The sequence below is a fragment of the Kwoniella europaea genome, chromosome 1, assembly GCF_036810445.1.
Source record: "Kwoniella europaea PYCC6329 chromosome 1, complete sequence".
NCBI lineage: Eukaryota > Fungi > Basidiomycota > Tremellomycetes > Tremellales > Cryptococcaceae > Kwoniella > Kwoniella europaea.
Genome location: NC_089487.1, coordinates 15179356 through 15200093, shown reverse-complemented (window position 1 = coordinate 15200093; position 20738 = coordinate 15179356). Strand labels below are relative to the sequence as shown.

The window sequence follows — 20738 nt, the reverse complement described above, 5'->3', positions numbered from 1 at the left end:
TTTCTCTTCTTTCTCTTGCTTCTGCTTTTTGGTATTTTATAGTATTCACTCTTAGCCATAGCTATCGAGCTGTACCTATCTATACCTTTGTACCTCTTGTGCTATAGCTGACTATTAAGAGTGCTTGTCATTATGTTACCTCGACCTGCCAGGCTCTTACATCAGCAAAACAAGTTGATATGCTGTCGTCGTACGAGACAGTTCACCTCCACTTCGATTGTCCACCCTCAAAGTCAACTGATACATCACACACGTTCACCGTCCATCGATGAAAGTTTCAACGAACTCATAAGGGAAGATGGCATGGGGATGGGCATGGGACCTAAGAAGAGTGTCAAACCTGGTAGATCGAAAGGGAAGGGTAGAATGCATGATCTGGAGATAGTCGACGATCAACATCTTCAATCATCCTCATCTGGCAGATACGACTTGCACAGATTCGGTCTAGTGCAAGAGGAACAACATAGTCACTCTTCTACGTCATCGATGGATCAAAGAGAAGATGGAGAAGGAGACTACATATTTGAACGAAGGGAAGAGAGGAGATCACCAGCTGCTGTTCTGGGGAGTAAGAGGATAGGAGTGGTAGTCCTGCCTGAAGCATTGAAGAATGGCATTCAGCGTCAGATCGATCGTGAGTTGACTTCTCAGCCGACCAAATTTATGCTATCATCATCACTCTTTACCCCTTATACCGTACAGCTCCTGAAATATACGAGTTTGCAGCTGACGAAGTTTGAAACATACCGCAGAGTTAGATAATCCTCGTACACTACGTCAATCATACCTTGATCTTCCTTCGTCACCATCTGGCAAAATGCGAGACGAAAAGGTGGACCATCGATCGAGTAAACCTAGAAAGACAATCGAGAGTGAGCTGGCCAAAGCCTCGGCTATCTTACCTGGTGAATATGGTGTAGTGATAAATATCTATGAGGAGATGGACAGGAGACTGGGGAAAGGATGGCTCGAGAAAGCAGGTCAGGAAGGTGAAATCAAGGAGGTTGTCGAGTTTTCCGGAGGGCTGGGAGCAGGCGTGTGGTGAGTCAAGTCTCTCATGTACGTTAGCACCGAGTCAGTCGTTGACAGATATCTCAGGGCTACTGTCGATGCTCTCAAGGATACATCTTCTTCGGAAAACCTCAGGATCCAGCTTGTACACTCTTCGAGACATGGGTTAGATCTTGCTCAGAAAATTACAGAAGGTAAGTAACATTCAAACCTCCTTCCCTACTTTATCGTACCTTCAGATCTGATAATCACAACCTATAGATATCCCTGAACAAGTCGCCGAGATACACTATTATCGAAAACACCATACATTCCCATCATCTGTGAGTCGCATTCATCTCCACGGTCGTTCCCACCCTATTGCTTATCGTGATATCCTGCTATAGCCTTCTCTCGTTCTGTCAACATTCCTCCTTTCTACCCTTCCCACACAGCCCTCACAGCAATCTCATCTACTTCAACTTCTATCCCTGAATTCTCCTTATATCGTACTCGTAGATAGATCGACACCTGCAGGCTGGCAGGCTATCTCTCATGCTCGATCATTTCTTCTTGACCAGTCGACATCAGAAAACCCCTTACACGTAATTGCGCCTTGTCCTCATGATGGCGTCTGCCCGTTGGTAGCCACAGATGATAAATGCAGTTTCAGTCAACGACTTCAAAGACCGTCTTTCGTCAGGAAAACCAAGCATTCGAATAGAGGTGAAGAGGATACCGGATACTGCTACGTCGTCTTAGCTAGAGGAGAACGTCCGGTCTCAGGATTATCCGAAGAAACCCAAATTCAGGGAATGCCGAAAAGTGCTTTAGGTAGGATGGGCGGAGTGGGGAAGGAAGAAGCCGAGAAGGCTAGGCTGAAGAAGGATGGTAGAAGTGTACTCAGAGAGATAGAAGGCCATGAGGGAATACTAGAAGTCGTCAATCTGCCGGAAGTGAATCCTACTCAGAATTCACATCACACAGAAACCGCTGGAAGTCAGGAGGACAAGGACGATATGCAAAGAGGGTTGAGGAATGAAGCATACTCTTGGCCGAGATTGGTAGCTCCCCCTATGAAGAGAAGTGGGCATGTTACAATGGATGCTTGTTGTCCGGACGGTGAGTTCTGACTGCTCTCAATACTTTTCCTTCGATCGAATCGCCAATGGACCTGTCTCAATCACATAATGTTACGTGTAAGGTGCTGATGGTATTACGACATAGGTAACATCCAAAGACTTACATTCTCGAAGTCGCATTCCAAGCAAGGATACCATGACGCTCGAAAATCATCATGGGGTGATATTTTCCCTCATATACCCAAAGCTACCCCTGTTGTAAGGACTAGAGGTGTAAGGAGATTGAGCAAACCCATCAAAGATGATCAAGTCTTAAGTGATCTGGCAGCTGTCTTACGCGAGGAAGGCTCAGAATTGGATGATCTGGTATTAACAGATGAGCTTGAGGAACTGGTAAAGCTAGGAATTAAGATACCCAAAGCTGAAATCGTGGAGGATGTTGGTGGCCGATCACAACCCGTCAACGGCAGCACAACTCAAGGACCTTTCGGACAAGCAGGGCAGAAGAGAAGTTTCAGCTCTTTCAGTATTCGAAGACCATCCATCCAAAGTGAGTCCTAACACGAGCCATGATTTCGCAGGCGCTGCTAATAAACTTTTTCAGCCGTTGGCCTTTCGCCTCTCCTGCAATATCGCTCCATGTCAGCTCGACCACCTCCAAGAGCTAAAGTAACGCTATCAACGTTGAAGAAACTTTCCATGGCAAAAAAACCAATCACCGTCCTCACAGCTTACGATTTCCCCACAGCCCTTCTGTCGGAATCATGTGGTGTGGATATGACATTGGTTGGAGATTCGTTATCCCAAGTCTGTCTGGGTCACACCTCAACTACGGAGATCACACTGAATGAGATGATACATCATGCTAAAGCAGTTACAAAAGGTGCTAAAACACCTTTTGTCTTTGCTGATTTACCTTTTGGATCGTTCGAAGTTTCCCTCGAAGATGGAGTGAGGAATGTCATCAGACTAGTCAAGGAATCTGGAATTGACGGAGTGAAGATCGAGGGTGGATTAGAGATTATACCTCTAGTGAGGAGGTTGAGTGAAATTGGAATACCTGTCATGCCTCATTTGGGCTTACAACCTCAACGAGCTACTTCCTTATCCGGTTATTTGGTACAAGGTCGAAATTCTCAGGCCGCATACGAAATCTATAATACCGCAAAAGCTATGCAAGATGCCGGCGCATTTGCGATTTTACTCGAAGCTATTCCGGATAAAGTAGCTAGGAGGATAACGGAAGATCTAGATATCATCACTATTGGTATTGGTGCAGGGAACGGGACGAACGGTCAGGTGTTGGTGATAACGGATGTACTAGGTACATACGCACAGGAAACCGAACCGGAAGAAGTGATTGATGTGGTTGAACCTGCGACTCAACTAGCTTTGAACGACGTCAACGTACCTTCCACACATTCCATCGCAAGCGACACAACAATTTCAATTAACACCATCGGATCCTCAGAGCAGGCAGGTTTCGGAGGTACTGCCAGGTTAGAACAACCTAGAAAATCACTAAACTCACCAAAGTTCGTTAGACATTTCGGTAATATTGGGGATTTGTCGCGGAGAGTGATCAAGAGGTATTTGAAAGCTGTAAGAGAAGGTGATTTCCCAAATCAAAGTGAGAGTTATGGGATGAAGAAGGATCAATGGGAGGGGTTCGTGAAATTACTAGAAGAGCAGAAAGGGAGTAGATTGAAAAACGAATGATAGGATAGAGAAACTTATCATGAGCCGAAGATGCAAGATAGGAAAGAACTTCTATGTAACAATAAATATACCTAGCACCTGCTCATCTATACCATATCCAGATCAGTGATAACGCAAGACAGATCAAATGACCACTCAGATTATCATACACATCCACATACAACTTTGTACGACGCAGAATGCTTTACTGAATGCATGAATACTACGAATGGAACTTCTAATGCGAATAATAGTACAGTACTATACAGGTATTGCAATGCGTGTGATGCTGCTGCTGATGATGATGTCTGATGAATATGCTTTATACTTTACAGATGAATATATATGATGATAGAATGAATCTCTCAAGCCCAATATGCTGATGATGAAAATGAAAATTCAGATGATTGATAGATGAATATATTGGTTTTATCTACCATTACCTCTCCCTCTGCCCCTACCTCTGGCCTTACCGCTTCCTCTGCCTCCTCGACCACCCCCACCACCCGCACTTGGCCCACCAAGTCCGTCATTGGGACACGAGTTGGACCAATGACCCGCTTGACCGCACTTGAAGCACTCTAAGATATGTCATCTTGTCAGCTACTCCTCCCGTCTAAACGAGTTGGTTCGGGACAGTTGAAAGATTACAGTATGATACATACCTCCCGTTTGCCCGCTTGATCTAGCACCGCCCCCGCCATTGCCGCCAGAAGTCGATTCATTTGGACAGGCATTTGACCAATGACCCGCTTGACCACATCTGAAGCATTCTGTAAAATAACAAATACCATCAACATATTATATGGGTATACGTTTACTCTGATGAGATACAGACAAGACTTACCTCCACTGACTCCTCCGCCACCACCACCACCTCTACTGTTGTTCCTTGAATTACCATGATTGCTCGGTCCTCCAGCGGTAGTATCATCTCCATCGGCCCATTGAAAGAATTTACAGCTTGCTTTCGGGTTATTAGGACATGCCCTGGCGTGATCAAAAATATCATTAGTTGACTTGACCTTCATCAGATTGATAGGGCGGCATACGACTTACCAATATTGTCTACCTTTATTGGGTCCCTCTTTGTTAACCGTACCAAATCTGGCTTCGAGATCGCAATTGCATCGTACATCCTCATCGTTCCCTCGATTATCGTTGCGGCTCTATGAGGGCGATAATGGAGTCAGCAGATGTACTACCTCCTGGCTTGAATCAGATGATAGTGTGATTCTCATCACAGGAACACTTACCGAAGGTCTTTGCCTCTTCGCAGGAGGTCGTCCTCTCGCAGAAGATCCACCACCGGAGTTCGAGGCGTTACCACCTTCGTCCACCCATTCCTACAGCAAGGACATCCTCAGCGCATCAGCAACCAGTCTCCTTCTCTCACTGGGTATGAGCATGCGGAATTTCAGTACTTACGAAATATCCACACTGTTCACTTTGAGGTTTTGAGCAAGTCCAAAACTGTCTTCCTACATGGGGCGAATCTGCTTTCTGGACTGTTCGAGAGACAGCCGGTAAATCGCATTCACAAGTCTTGATGCCGTTATCGTACTCGTTACCATCATCTATCGACAGAAATACATCAGTTCTTACTATCTCAATGGACAAGGGATTGATTTCTACTGACCATTATCGTAATTTCTCTTTCTCGTCGTACCCGTATTGCCAGCACCACCGCGTCTGGATCCCGTTCCTCCCCTTGTACCCGTGCCTCTCGTCGAAGTACCTCTACTTCCCCTTGCAGATCCTGAAGCTCTAGTCCGACCACCTCCTCTGGGTGGGCCTCCGTCTTCACCGTCGTCGTCGTCATCATCCTCATTACCACCACCTCCTCTTTGGGATGCACCTCCGGCCCCACCGCCTCTCCCGCCCCTTCCACCTCGGGCACCTCTTGCACCACCTCGCCCTCTCCTCGCTTGAGTAGCGGCTCTCAAGGCTTCTTGAGCCTCTCCTTGTCCGTGAAGGTAATCGATGACGCTCTGTACCTCAAGGATTAGTTTATGTACACTATCGCGTAAATGAGATGGTGCAACTAACCTCTATAACGATCTCAAAATCCCTTTTCGCTTTGATAAAAACCTCCTTGTATTCATCAATAGTCTGATCCAGTATCTCTCTCTTCACTTTAGCTCCATCACACACAAGTTGCATACGATGTTCGGTCTATCTCAACGATAGTCAGCACTGTCCCACCAGCAGAGGAATGATGGATATCACTCACCTCTCGACGTAAGTGAGGTTTACTCAAAGATCTATCGAAATCAATCTTGTTATAACCTTCTATGAGGCCTACACCAAGTTGAGAAGGAACGAGATATTTGGTCTTCTGTTCTTGCTTTTCTAGCACATATTGCCTTTCGATGATTTTGGCAATATGTTCAGCAATAGTAGCATCGGTACCTATAAGCCAACATCAGCTACTGCACTCCTTCAACATATGGTCATTGATAGCTCACCAATCCCATTCTTATCCATCAATCCTACTAGATCAGCTTCTGTGAGCAAATTAGGTCTAGAAGTACTGCCTTCTTTGAGTTCGATCACGGAAGGAGTAAATTGTTCGCCTTCTTGGAAATCTGGCAGAGCGGAATCGGACCATTTATCATATGGATATACTTCCAGGTAATTCCTCTGAGTGATGACCAGACCTGAACGATAATGTATCAAGCTTAGACTCCTGAAATGTTATGGACGCAGAATCGGCTTACCACTCGTATGGAAAAATTCATCTGCAATGTTGATTTCGACCGTTGTAGTCTTTCCTTCAGCATTCTTAGAACACGAAGCTAAGAATCTTCGAGTGACCAACTCGAATACCCTTCTTTCATCACCTTCTAGATTGCCTGCGTGAGCGGTAGGATGGATAGGTGGATGTGCTTTATCGTTTTTTTTACCATTCCTCGGACGTTGATATTCCCCATTCAATAATCTAAGAATGGACTTACGAGTCAGCTTCATGTTGAATTAGATTCGATTATATGCTGAATAGGTTTGAGCTCACCTTGAGGCATATTGTCCCCATTGATTATCATATGTCTGCTTCTGAACCAAACTATTGAAGTCGAATGCGCGATCGTATTGGTCCGTTTCGGTACGAGGGTAACTCAGTATACCTTTTTGATAAAGCTTTTCAGCGATCTGTCAATGAACGATTAGCTAAAGCTAGAACGTCATTAGACGATGACTACGCACGTCCAGTACACGTTTGGGTGCCATTCTCAGTAATCTCGAACCTGATTGTTGCAGTTCGACAGTAGTGAGGGGAAGTGGTTTCCTACGCTACAGTCCAGCTTGATTCTCGCTTCCAAAGAGGGTGACCCAGTGATGAGAAGCTAATAACTCACCATTTCGTAGTAGGTTTAGTTTCCACCTTCAACACCCGAGCTTCTGGGTTGATCGCACATTGTTCATAAAGTATAGCAGCGATATCCATATCAAAAAGGTGATTTCGTCTCCATTTGAATTCCACCGTTCTTACTTCCCCATCTTCATCTGTTCTTTCTATACCGACGTAGATATACCAGAAGGTCTCAGGAACAAAGGATTGGACTCGGTTATATTGATCGACCACAAATCCAAGAGTAGGGAATTGACAGGGACCTATATGAAAGAGCACAAGAGGCTGAGTCAACCAGATATTCCAGGTCCAGTCCCGATGGGTACCAGTCATGAGTTGAAAGATAGGAAGGAAGCAACGAAAATCAAACTAAACATACCATAACTGACTAATTGTTCCGCCAATTCAGGTACCCTAACTTGTAAACCCATTGTCATAAACCTAGTAAAAACTGCGCCTATCCTAAGATCTAACGCCATTCTAGCTTCTACAGCGTCAGCTTGACGTTGATCTAGATCGTCCGCTTCTCTCGCAGCTTTGTGAATTTGCCTAATATTCCATATCTATGGTAAGCTTCGGTTCATAATTAATCCAAACATTGGAGAATACCATAGCTTACGCAGCTATGATCGCACTGAACCTTGCTCTCTTCACTATGATGTTTCGATTGACCTTGCGACATACGGTAGCAACTTCTGATCCTATATGTTCACCTTCTCGATCGCAATCCGTCCATATCATCAACATGTCCGCATGACGAGCTTCATTGATCAGGTTCTGTTCGACTTTCTTGAGGTCCTGTGGATTAGGTGCATGCGTCAAATTGGTAATACTCGTCGATGAGCAGATCAATAAAGCAAAGCTATATCTTAATACATACCTTACTGACAGAAGTTAGGATTGGAGCGTCGAATAAGGTGAATGGATCACAGGAATGCCATTTACGATGATCATCGTCAAAGTCCTGAATAGATCATCAGCTAATTTACTCGTTAGATCATATGGCAATCGAGGCTTATGGTCGAACTCACAGAGTTCATAAGATGGCCTAAGACAGCTGTGACGGTAAATGCTGTTGCTCTTCCTCTACCAAGGGGAGGAGGAAGATTATAATCGAAATCATAATTTCGGATATATTGGTGAGGGCTGTTTCTCTGTGATAAGCGAGAACGATTTAGTATACTCAACCACGTCTACACTGGACATTTATTTGCTCGACAGGACGTCATGCTCAGGGTATATTGCCGTGAGCTATCATGCAAGAGGTAACTCACAGTATCCCATCTTCCTCCCGACAGAATCTCCGTAATACTCTTGGCTATACTCGGCTTCTCAGCTACGCAAAGTACTTTCATCTCTCCCAAGGATACTCCATCACCTCCACCTGAAGTATCTAAGAGATGTGTCGGGGGGTAAAGATACTAGCTTGCAGTGATGGTGTGATGTGGTGGATGAGAGTGAAGATGAGAATTGAGGATGATGACGCGAGGGAGGGAAGGAAGGGAATGAAAACATTAGTAGAAGAGAGAACAGTCGCGCGCGTGTCAGGTTAGTCAACCGCTTTCCATGTCCATAACCATTTGCCACTTCAACATCGAACTTCAGCAGCTTATCACGGTTGACGAGCTTGCATAGAATGATATGAAGAGAGGAGATGACACTCTTCGCATGCAATTCCAACACCATCCCAAACGGGCAACGAGGTGGTGATCAGCGGTGATATTTCCATTTTCCTCTCTTGTCGGATTGATTTCCGCTTTTTCTTGGAAATCATGCCACAGTCATTTTCCAATATCTTATCGCCATACAACCATTTTCCAACTTTCATGTGTGTTCTTCTCGCTTTTCTCATGATACATAAACAACCGCCAAGTGCACAAAACATCTCCTCATCCCCATCATTCATCTCTTCTCTTACACTTCTCTGATCAATCCTACAGGACGTTCACCACTCCATACTATACAACCTACGACCTGGCAATATCCTTTAGGTGGATTTACTGTAATTTATCCCAGCTCGTCCCAAGGAATTTCAGGGTTCATTAAAGAACGAGTAAGGTACAGATCCCCTTGGTTGAAAAAAGTTTGAAGCTCGACTCACTCTGGCTGGGTGCACGTAACTACCCATCTCACCATTTTCATTCGACCAGCCAAATACCAACTTTTCACCTTCTTACCCCTTTTACAATTTACTCAACAACAATCACCTTTTCATCGATGCCCTCTTTGAGCTCGACCAGATCAATCTTCTCAACCCTCAGATCAGTCTCAAAACCTATCCAACCAGTAGTATCAAGGAACATCAGGATGTCTTCTTCAGTACCTGTACCAAAAGACTTCGTGAGTCAGCTCCTGATACCCATAAACCGATCGCGCTGACCCGTGGACCAGAACTCATGTCTCTACCAATCTTTGGCAGAGGCTGATCCAGAGGTCAACAAGCTCATCGAGCAAGAGACCTGGAGACAGTTCTCCGGTTTGGAATTGATCGCTTCCGAGGTGAGCTCACTTCCACATTGACATCGGCTATCCCGATCGTAGATCTGACGCGATTTTTTGCCCCAAAGAACTTGACTTCCCTCGCTGTCATGGAAGCCAACGGTTCCATCTTCACCAACAAGTACTCTGAAGGTCTCCCCGGTGCTAGATACTACGGTGGTAACGAGGTGAGCTAAACATCAAATATAGGTTTTTGAGCATAATAGGGGAAATCTCGCTGATGAACATGCGATAATCGTATAGTACACTGATATCCTCGAAAACCTCACCCGAGAAAGAGCTTTGAAAGCTTTCAACCTTGATCCTAAGGTATGGGGTGTCAACGTTCAACCATACTCCGGTTCAACTGCCAACTTTGCCGCTTTCACCGCTTTGATCAACCCTCAAGATCGAATTATGGGTCTTGGTCTTCCCGATGGTGGTCACTTGACTCACGGTTATTACACCGCCAAGAAGAAGATCACCGCTTCTTCCGTCTACTTCCAATCATTCCCTTACCGAGTTGACCCCAAAACCGGTATCATCGATTACCCTCAATTGGAGACCAACGCCAACTTGTTCAAACCTAGATTAGTCGTCTGTGGTGGTTCCGCTTACCCTAGAGATTGGGATTATCAACGATTGAGGAAGATCGCCGATGCTCAAGGTGCATACTTGTTATCCGACATGGCCCACATCTCAGGCTTGGTAGCTGCTGCCGAACAGAACTCTCCCTTCGAATACTGTGATGTAGTTACCACCACCACCCACAAGACTCTCAGAGGTCCTCGAGCAGGTTTGATCTTCTTCCGTAAGGACAAGGAAGCTGACCTCGAAGCTCGAGTCAACGCCGCTGTCTTCCCAGCTTGTCAAGGTGGTCCCCACAACAACACCATCGCCGGTATTGCTGTCGCCCTCAAACAAGCTGCCGCTCCTGAATTCAAGCAATACGCCAAGCAAGTTCGAGCCAACGCCGCTGCCATGGCTGCCGTCCTCTTCAAGCACGGTTACAGACTCCAGACCGATGGTACCGAGAACCACTTGATCCTTTGGGATCTCAGACCAATTGGTTTGACCGGTTCAAAGGTCGAGAAGATCTGTGATGCCGCTCATATCACCTTGAACAAGAACGCCGTTGCTGGTGATAGTGAGTGCAATCATTTCTCATATGCACACACTGTCTACCTTTCCATATGCCAAACTTGTACCTCTCTCAATGTCCTCTAATATCATTCTCACACGTGATGGAACACTAACTATTCTACCTTTCCATCTAGCCTCCGCCCTTGTCCCCGGTGGTGTCCGAATCGGTACATCCGCCCTTACCTCCCGATCAATGGTTGAATCCGATGTCGAGCAAGTTGCCGAGTTCTTACATCGAGTTGTCCAAATCGCCTTGAAGACCCAAGAAGAAGCTGGATCCAAATTATTGAAAGATTTCGTCAAGGCTTACGAGGGTCAAGGTGAAGCTTCCAAATTGATCGTCGAGTTGAAGAAGGATGTCATGAAATTCGCTACTTCTTTCCCTCTTCCTGGTGTCCCCGATACCGTGAGTTAATTTGACCGTTCGCTGCGCCTCACAAGGTGACAATAAGTGATATGTATGCTGATGCTTGAATTATTTGGATTATATAGACCAAGATCGTCCGACCCGAAGGTGTCGATCTTTAAATGCAATGCAATCAAATGCACATAGAGTGAAGGAGGATGGGGGATGTCTTGGGTACCTCAGGAAGGATTTTGATCTCACATATATACAGATGAATCATCTCATCATGTTTTCATCATTGTACAAAAACCGTAAATCACAAAAACGTCATGACACATGTTCATTCATCTGAAAAAGTTTGTTCTTGGATTGAAATCGAACAGGTCACATAAGATACATGTTTAATTGCTATTTACTGTTTGAAAATATATATGACTGATGACACTGAAGTGAAACTTCCTCATTGAATATTATTCCGTAAGAATCAATATCAACAGGGGAGAAAGGTGAATACAACGGGACGAAGTTCACCGTCAAACATTACGATGAAGACGATATTTTTGAACAGAAGGGAAAAGACGAAGTGTTGAGGCAAGTACATAACCCATTAATTCTTTTCGGATAATAAATCAGCAGAAGGTAAGCAAGACGAAACCGAGACCACACCTGGACCAAAGTATGTCGCCTATGGCATCGACTAAGCGTGACCCCTCACGGCCACAGGTTTATACAACCCATCGATTTCCTTTATCTCATCCTCACTTAGACCAAGATTCATCCCTCTTATTAACTCGTCTAATCTCTCAGTAGACCTTACACCAACGATAGGAGCAGTGACCCAAGGTGATTGGCAAGACCAACTAACGGCGACTTCTGCCATTGTACAACCTCGGTTTTTGGAGATTTCTTCGATCTTATCAATTATCAGCTTGTCGGAGGGTTGTTCACCCCTTCCATCTTTGGGTCTACCTGCTCCTCTGACAGTCGAGGCCATCTCTTCGTAAGGTCGAGTCAAGATACCACCTCCTATAGGCCCCCATGGTATCACGCCGATCCCAAAGTGCTTCAACATAGGCATCATCTCTCGTTCTTCTTCTCGGTAGATGGCGTTGTGTTGATTCTGCATAGAGATGAATGGAGTGAGTCGGTTGTGAATTGCGTACTCTAAAGAAGGTTACAACGTCAGCCATGAACTTCAGACACTAGCTCGATCTGTATGCTATGTATGTTATCAAGACGAGAGTGGAATGGTATATTGTGTTGAAAGAGTATCTTGTAGGGAGGAGATGAGAATGCGGAATCGCCACTCAGCCACTCACGTTGCATCAGTTGGAATTGCCATGCCCAACAACTACTCATCCCCACATATCTCACCCACCCTTTTTGCACTACATCATGTAAAGCTTGCATGGTCTCTTCGAAGGGCGTCTCCGGGTCCCATCGGTGTACTTGGAGTAAATCGATGTAGTCTAATTGAAGACGTTCGAGAGAGGCTTGGACGGAGGCGAATATTCTCTAGAAGATGTAACAGGACCAATCGCGGCCGGATTAGCTGATCTCCCTTATCGTGGGTAGTATGCAGTCTTTCAATTCGGCAGAAGGAGAATCATATGAAGTGATCTTTAATATATTTGGGGGGAGGGGAGGATGTGGACTGATTTGGCAAGAATTGTTCAACTCGACCTACCTTTCTATTCAATCCTTTCTGATTAGTCCATCCAGCTGGACCTTTATCTTCCAATTTCCCATCTGTCCCAAATACCTTGGTGAGGATCACTACGCTCTCTCGTGGGATTTGGTGCTGTTTGAGGAATTTGCCAAGGATGATCTCGGATTCGCCTCCGGAGTAGACGTTAGCGGTGTCAAAGGTCTATAATGGATGATCATCAGCGATGATCTCCTTGATCATCATAAAGCTGTGAAACGGTATCTCGAACGTGTTGTATGTTATGGCCCATATCCAGATGAAGTGGTGAGATGTTAGATCACACTCACATTGATCCCTTGATCATAAGCGTACTTCAGCTGTCTTATACCTTCTTCATGATCCGGGATCATCCAATCTTGTCCTGAACCATATTGCATACATCCCAAGATGAGCTTGGAGACCTGCGAGAAAACCACCCATGTATATATAATTAGTCAATAGAAGTTTCTCTTCTAACGTTAGTAGGATATGGATATGGATCGTATGACTTACCTTGAGACCGGATTTACCAAGGTTCACATATTGCATCTGATGTTGAGGAGTTGCTTCTGACATTGTGATAGATGATGGTTCTTTTCAGCTAGAGATGAGCCATATGAATAAAGAGTAGAGGTATGATATATCTGTCAAATCTGGAAGATATGTATATCGATCAGGAAGAGATGATAGAAAGATTTGATCGAAATCCGTGTCTCACTCTCCCATCCTACATTGTCCCGTGAAGATGGGACGGTACGATCTCATTCCGTCATCAAGCATCATAGTGGTAAGATGACACTCGTACATCCAGTAGAAGATTCCCACGAAATATACATAGCGTATGATATGCACATGATCTGTTGGTAACCATGAGAGGAATGTGAGATGGATGAGATTACGTTTATCTATCTACGAACACGGTCCACGGGCCTTACGACGCCGATGACACCAATACACACGGCTGAATCCGAAAGTGGAGGTGGAGGTGATCCATGCTTCTATCGAACAAAGATACAATCTATGTATCTACGACCCAACCCAATCTTAACGCATACAGTGTCATGCATCCTCATCAACATCATAACCGTGAGAAGTCCGTTCTCTGTGCATCACTGAGTGGATATACAGCTTTCGTTTGCTTCGATGGGATGCCTACAACAGTTGGCATAAAGTCAGCTTGCTCGGTGGAGGTACGAAAAGAAGGTAAATCGCTTACCAAACGGTGTGGTCCAGTTTTGCAACTACCACATAGATCAACACAGTTGAGAATTAGTAACAAATCATTTTTAGATGATACCAGAAGCAGATAGACAAGATTCTTACAGGTGTCAACCTCCTAACTTTTCTTCCATCCTGATTCACTCCCAGCTCATCATCCCCACCTTGAGGCCAAGGGGTATGATACCCCAATTCCCCCGGCGAGCCATCGCCTTTAGCCAATGCTATTCTCAAATCATCATCTTCGTCCATTGTCCACCTTCTCTCAATAACGACATCAATGTCTGACTCGTCCTATGCTTATTGGGCGAAACGGGATACTTGAATGGTGAAGTTGCGGGAGGTTGTCCGACCATAATTTGTTGAGGGTGGGCGGAGGTGTTGTAGTCCCTGGGAAGGTAGACCTATCACGTCATGAGAAGTCACATTTAGATGTCTTCCCACTTAATTGGGATGAATGAGACAGCATGCAGTTGGAACACTTACCATGACTGATATTACGTTGGCGAAAAAGTAAGATCCGAAACTCAACTGATGTAAGAGGTCTGTATGATATCGTATTTTATATGTCAGCAGAAGATTCGCTAGATCTAGAATGTCTGAAGAACCGTTACTCACCAGCAGGGATATGATTGAGGTTGATCTTCTTCTCTTTAGTCAGAGCATCTGTCCCTAAAGTGAGGACACAGATAGTGAACAGCGCCCTGAAGAAAGTCCGTACTTTGTTGGCTTCTACACGCCGTATCCCGGGAGACGAATTAGCTTACCTCTTCGTGGACACATTGAGAAAGTCAAGCTTACGATGATAGAAGTGTAGTCTTGATCGGACTGCTGGCCCTGCACCTGATGCTTTCTAAGCCATTGACATAAATTTATCAACATCTCCAATCACGTCTCGATGAGTCACGAAAAGGACAGTACTCACCACATCCTTGAGGAAATCCTGGAATCTGAAAACTACTGTTGAGGCAGCCAGACAAACACTGCCGTATCACATTATTTCAGATTGACTGAGTAAAAAAAGAGCCCAGGGTTTCCCCGTTCCTTCTGTATAGGATAGTATCGTAAAACTGAAACTCACATAGCCTCGATTGCGCCTCCAGCCACGAACATCCTGCCCATCTGTGACTCCATATTCTCATAACCTATCCATCCCGCACATACAATAGCAATGGGAGTGATCATACTGATTCCTATCCATGTGAGGAAGAATGGAGAACGGAACCAGCTTTTACCCGTCCGAGGACGATGCAGAGCCCGCATGAGATGATACCAGTACAAGCCTTCTTCGGCGTTGAGGGAAACTTGTAAGGAGAATGAGACTATATAGATTAAAAGTACAAACAAAGATTAGGACACCTGACGATCGACGGGCGGGTGAATGACTCACTACAAACCCATATTGTCAAAGGTGTATTCAAAGCTTTATATTCCTCTGCATACATCTGAGTAGGTACTGGCATAGTACCCATCTGAGGTATGTACATCCATCCCAGGTGATATTTAACGTCTAAGTCCAAAGTTATACCTCAGGCAAAATCATTGTCTAGGCCATATGATTTCACTTACAAGCCCATCCTGCACCCCAAACTAACATCCCTATCTCACACATAAGGAGCATCCACTGTACCGACGGATGTCAGCTAATTCGTCGGAGTAGAGGAATCAGTATCGGATGGGAAAGTGCTTACAGTGAGTAACGCTCTGAACCACTCTTTCTTCCTTGGTATCAGACATCTACATCCATCAAATTTGTACGCATGGTGTAAAGTGTATGCTAGGGCCTGTTCACGCAAGTCAGATTATTTACTTTGATAAAAGGTAAAGGGGGTGATGATGGATTACATGCGAGTGAGAAAGGCCGTACGGGTCTCTGAGCACACTCACAGTTCCGGATAATATACAGACTAAATTCGTATTGGTATCATTTATAGTTGACATCTCAGATGCAATTTATCTCCACTTCCAATCGCCATAATAGATGGTTCTTGATGAAGGATGAAGGGTCAATGGTGCAGTGATACGTGTTGAGCCTGAATTGTAAGCTTCATTGACAATTTGGACAGGGCAAGATCAATGAGTTGAACGGAGTCATAGATTTAGTCAATAGTTAATAAGTTTTGACCATGATAATAACCTGATCTCAATGATTCAATTTGATTGCATGTCAATGGGTTGCTCCACATGTTATGGTGGACAATTGTTAACTGAAGAGTCGCATGAACTCCTTTGTGAATTAATCTGGTATTCCACCATCTTTGTGAACAAAGGATGTTCCATGAAGTTACATTAGGTTGCCCCTTACGAATTGCATCGCATCGCAACCAAAGTCAAACTTGCTCGTAAATCTGGTATGTGGCTATACAAGAGCGATTATGAAAGCTGAATAAAGGGAAAGTATTATCGATTAGGTTGCCTTCCCATGATACTCGCCGGGCAAACGATAGGAACACCAAGCTCAAGAAGTTCTGCCCACCGATGTAGGGTGCAAATGAATCTGGAGGCTGCCGTGGGGACCTCGTGCTCACTCACTCACCTGCACACTTCGACCGAAACTTACCGTCCGTCCGATAAATCCCGTAAGCGTCCTGTATGATAGGTAACGGTTGTGAAGCTTGATTGATTCAATCCTGGATTTCGTTCTTCAATCATAAAATAGGTTTTAGACGGTAATTGTCAAGTTTGTGAACCGTAAACCAGTGGTGCGATATTTGACTATTGGGTTTTAAGTCGGTATTTCCCAGCCAAAACGGTCCCTGAGCATGTGTTGCCTACGTTTCCGAAGTTTTTCCAGCTAAAAAGTCCTTCATATTTGAAGCTTTTTCACTCATCTCACAAGATAGCTACGGCGGTGGAAATTGCATCATTGTATTGAGCACACCTGTGTGATAAAGATCGCCCGAAATCATGCTCAATTGATGCCTGCAAAAGTGTTCAAAAGGCAGTCATACTGGTTTAAGATCTTCTTCTCAAAACTACCGGTTGTACCTTCCCGAATTGTAACCTGTCCTCCTTGCAATACATGTCAAACGTCCAATCCGAAGGTGACATTCGGTATTTTGAATGACGTAGAGCTGTGACTTCGCTTACGTTGGCTCCGCATTTGCTTTTTGACTAAGGATCTGGCTCCGCGAAGGTGTCTTGCCATCTGTCTGTGGCGTCCGGCGGCTCCCTGCCTAAGTCAATATCAGGGTAAAGGTAATACGAAGTTATTTATAATGGGGCCAAGGTAAAACCCTAGATTAAATTCTCACGCCTCCATATTTCCATCCTGCTCTTACCGCCGGCGCCTGGAAAAAAATCTCGAACGGGTGGATGACGTGAGATAGCTGAGTTCAAATGGTTGGAAATCAGGTCATCAGGTCGGACCGTCTTCCCGTAAGCAAAAGGCATACTCATACATACACAACATGTTATAAGAGGGAAGCCATCACTTGTTCTTCCCCTCTTAGCCAACATCTGCATCAAACCGTTATCTCCCTCAGAGTAAATTCGAATTATACAACAACGGTTCAAACGGGTACGATCAATCATCGGTAGGACTGCATCACAACAACGATGCCAGGAAACAAAGTGGAAGATAAGCCCGAAGTCTCCCATGTGGAGGATGGCGACGAACCACTCAAACAGCAAGGTGCACATCATACCTCGAAACAAGTCAAACATGGTGATCATGCATTGAGATACCTAGGTGACGAGAGAGTGGAAGTCACCGAAGAGGATGTGAGTGTTCTATCTCACTGATATCTCGATCTCAATCAGTATACAGCCCCGAGCTGATGTGCCTTGAATATCGATCTTGTAGAACGTCAGGATTAGGCGAAAGACCGATAAGAGGATCTTAAGTATTTTGATCTGGGTTTATTTCCTACAAATTCTGGATAAGACTGTAAGTCCACCTTCTCCTCGCAAAAAGGGATGCGAAAATTTGTAAGCTTTACTCAAAGCTGATACACATTCTAATTGGTATTGTAGGTCCTCGGGTACGGAAACACCTTTGGAATGTCAAAAGATACTGGTCTAGTAGGCAACCAATATTCCGTATTGGGATCGATCAACGCGATACTTCAATTGGCTTGGCAACCTTTCTCATCGTACCTGCTGGTCAAAGTACCAGCTAGGATCTTGATGCCTGTCATGATCTTTGGTTGGGGCGCCGCTCAAGCTTGTATGGCAGCTGCACACAAGTGAGTAATGCCTCATCCTATTAATTGACCCGATCCATACCCGAGCTTCCTTCTCCTCACTTCGAGTGTGCTGCTCTGGTTGAACGGTACACTGAATATACCTGTTTCTATAGCTTTCAAGGACTCATGGCCTGTCGAGCCCTACTTGGTCTGTTCGAAGCAGGCTGTTTACCTTTGTTCTCAATAATGACAGCTCAGTGGTATCGACGATCCGAACAGCCCATCAGGGTCGCAGCATGGTACTCTACCAACGGTCTAGCAACGATCGTAGCAGCATTATTGTCCTTCGGTCTGGGTCATATCGATTCCGAGAAAATCGCAGGATGGCAAGTCATCTTTATGGTTTGCGGAATAATCACCGTCCTATCTGCTCCTGTCGTATACTACTCTATCGACTCGGACGTATCTTCAGCTCGATTCTTCACTGAAGAAGAGAAAGCTCAATGTATAGAGCGATTGAGGGCGAACCAAACTGGAACAGGATCGAACGAATTCAAATGGTCTCACGCGTTAGAATTGGCATATGACGTTAAATCTTGGATGTTCCTGGCTATGACTTTACTACTTAACGTCGGTGCATCGGTTACAACTTATTTCGGTATGTGATTCACAAATGACTCCATACGATGTCCCTGTACTGATCTCTATTTCTTCTGCAGGTCCTTCATTACTGGGTCAATTCGGTTTCGTGAGTTCATCGGCTCCCATCATTGGCGCTTTACGATTAGGATTAATTGCTGATATTTCCCCTTGGCACAAATAGGACAAATACATCACTGCCCTGCTCAATATGCCATTCGGTTTCCTTCAATTCCTAGCAATTCTAAGTGGATGTTACGCAGCCCAGAAATTCAAGATCAAATCTGCTGTTGTTGCAGTCTATGTCATACCCGTTATCGTTGGACTAGTCCTTCTCTACGTTGAAGGTACTGCGTCCGTGTTCAAGACCGCTCCAGCGATGGTCGGATATTACCTTCTGTCATTCTTGTTTGGTGGTAATCCAATTATCGTCTCTTGGATGGTAGCCAACACTGCCGGACAGACTAAGAAGGCTCTGATCATGTCGATTTACAATGCGGGTTCGGCCGCCGGTAACATCATCGGTAAGTTCTACTAATCCGCACTTGGACTTTCTCTGACAAGAGATCTGCTGTACTGATCATTCTTTTCAACATATCAGGTCCACTCTTATTCGAGGACAAAGATAAACCTCACTACATTCCCGGAATCAAAGCTGTACTCGGGATATTCTGTGCCCTTCTCGCAGTAATCGGATTCGAAGTTATAATCTTGTTCTTCCTCAACAAGCAAAGACAGCGACAAAGAGTGGCAGTCGGTAAACCCAAGTATATCAAGGATACCTCCATGTCCAACAAATATCAAGCTTATGGAACAGACGATCCTGAAGGTGTATTAGGTCAGAATGGTTAGTACACCTATTTCATCGGTAGTCTGTTAGCAAAAGTTGAATTGCTGATTGATTGTTTGGTTTGACAATTAGCTCTACTTGATATGACCGATTTCAAAAATGAGGAATTCGTATATGTGTATTAGAACATAAAACATAGGTAATAAGCATTGTGTATACTCGAGACGAATGTCAAGGATACATATAGGAAGGTGTAAGCGGAAGTTAAGACATACAGGACGTTAGATTGTAGACCGATAGAATTAGGTAGTACCAGATATCAAGCAGTATGAAGTCATATATCTCCAAGTAAAGCTTTGATTTCCTCCATCTCGAGAACACCCCTTGAATCTTCCAAACCAAGGTATTCTTGAGCAGACAACAGTTCGATCTTTCCCAATTGTCGCTTTCCTTCTTCAATTACCATCTTCTGAACCCTCATCTCCTCTGAATCACTGATATCCCAGGCTTCTTCATCCCAGATCTCACTTGTGTGGAAGGAATCCAATAAGAAAGGATCTTTGATCCTATCATGGTTTTCCAACGATTTGATCAATTCATCATCTATCACACCAGTAATGGGATTCCAGTATCCGCAGGGTACTTTATCCAAATTCACTACTCTGATCGAATGTATACTTTTGTTCTGACATAATCTACGTAAAGCGGTAGAAGCGAAATTGTCCAGTGCTAATTTATGATTTTCCATTTTGTTGTGGATCATTATTACAGTCACCTTTTTCAAGTTTCGTAGATCGTTGACTGATCGATATCGCCATGGTGAATTGCAATTCACCGATTTAACGGTAGTGAGAACAGTGAGATTTTCGATAGATTCGAAGAAATCGTTCATATCTTTACTTGGTTTCCACTTCGAACCATAACTATTTGAATATCTCAGAGCTAGGTCCAGATCACATACGTGCCGGTAATTAACCACCATATGTTTCGGACGAAGTGGGCTGATAATTGAACAGGATCTTCCATGATCAAAGCAGCTATCGCAATTATCCAGCTTGACTTTATCTAAGGGTACCTTCCAATTCAATCGGAGAATCTTCAAATTGGGAAATCCCAACCTCCCTTTGATCTTTTGACATTCTCTTCGATGATGAGGATTGATAGTGAGGTATCCACACGATTGCAGTAACT

At 44.5% G+C, this 20738-nt stretch overlaps 7 protein-coding genes across 7 annotated transcripts; 3 read left to right on the top strand and 4 right to left on the bottom strand.

Moving 5' to 3' along the window:
• Nucleotides 1-132: 132 nt before the first annotated feature.
• V865_005800 (3-methyl-2-oxobutanoate hydroxymethyltransferase) lies at nt 133-3791 on the top strand (the record flags this gene model as incomplete). Its single annotated transcript, XM_066229569.1, has 7 exons — nt 133-634; nt 753-1041; nt 1099-1205; nt 1273-1334; nt 1398-2112; nt 2218-2622; nt 2677-3791. 7 exons carry the CDS (start codon nt 133-135, stop codon nt 3789-3791), a joined length of 3195 nt encoding a protein of 1064 aa, XP_066085666.1.
• Nucleotides 3792-4199: 408 nt separating this feature from the next.
• On the bottom strand, nt 4200-8474 carry V865_005799 (uncharacterized protein; the record flags this gene model as incomplete). Its single annotated transcript, XM_066229568.1, has 19 exons — nt 4200-4351; nt 4436-4543; nt 4618-4760; nt 4830-4939; nt 5027-5116; nt 5199-5347; nt 5410-5761; nt 5820-5945; nt 6004-6182; nt 6239-6430; nt 6491-6711; nt 6784-6920; nt 6975-7056; nt 7127-7382; nt 7499-7668; nt 7739-7917; nt 8000-8083; nt 8151-8273; nt 8394-8474. The coding sequence occupies 19 exons, from the start codon at nt 8472-8474 to the stop codon at nt 4200-4202; spliced, it is 2934 nt and encodes a 977-aa protein (XP_066085665.1).
• Nucleotides 8475-9336: 862 nt separating this feature from the next.
• V865_005798 (uncharacterized protein) lies at nt 9337-11268 on the top strand (the record flags this gene model as incomplete). The annotated part of the gene is made up of 6 exons (XM_066229567.1): nt 9337-9459; nt 9511-9618; nt 9687-9785; nt 9862-10744; nt 10875-11146; nt 11233-11268. The coding sequence occupies 6 exons, from the start codon at nt 9337-9339 to the stop codon at nt 11266-11268; spliced, it is 1521 nt and encodes a 506-aa protein (XP_066085664.1).
• Nucleotides 11269-11783: 515 nt separating this feature from the next.
• Nucleotides 11784-13349, bottom strand: V865_005797 (uncharacterized protein; the record flags this gene model as incomplete). The annotated part of the gene is made up of 5 exons (XM_066229566.1): nt 11784-12250; nt 12406-12601; nt 12774-12956; nt 13082-13195; nt 13287-13349. The coding sequence occupies 5 exons, from the start codon at nt 13347-13349 to the stop codon at nt 11784-11786; spliced, it is 1023 nt and encodes a 340-aa protein (XP_066085663.1).
• Nucleotides 13350-13851: 502 nt separating this feature from the next.
• On the bottom strand, nt 13852-15932 carry V865_005796 (uncharacterized protein; the record flags this gene model as incomplete). Its single annotated transcript, XM_066229565.1, has 13 exons — nt 13852-13925; nt 13990-14014; nt 14097-14215; nt 14281-14395; nt 14478-14536; nt 14610-14723; nt 14793-14844; nt 14917-14974; nt 15073-15313; nt 15382-15501; nt 15561-15615; nt 15683-15775; nt 15879-15932. 13 exons carry the CDS (start codon nt 15930-15932, stop codon nt 13852-13854), a joined length of 1179 nt encoding a protein of 392 aa, XP_066085662.1.
• A 1617-nt stretch (nt 15933-17549) lies between these two features.
• On the top strand, nt 17550-19732 carry V865_005795 (uncharacterized protein; the record flags this gene model as incomplete). Its single annotated transcript, XM_066229564.1, has 8 exons — nt 17550-17714; nt 17797-17880; nt 17967-18178; nt 18292-18776; nt 18838-18866; nt 18942-19281; nt 19359-19604; nt 19680-19732. The coding sequence occupies 8 exons, from the start codon at nt 17550-17552 to the stop codon at nt 19730-19732; spliced, it is 1614 nt and encodes a 537-aa protein (XP_066085661.1).
• A 149-nt stretch (nt 19733-19881) lies between these two features.
• V865_005794 (uncharacterized protein) lies at nt 19882-20439 on the bottom strand (the record flags this gene model as incomplete). The annotated part of the gene is made up of 1 exon (XM_066229563.1): nt 19882-20439. The coding sequence occupies one exon, from the start codon at nt 20437-20439 to the stop codon at nt 19882-19884; it is 558 nt and encodes a 185-aa protein (XP_066085660.1).
• Between the last annotated feature and the right edge of the window lie 299 nt (nt 20440-20738).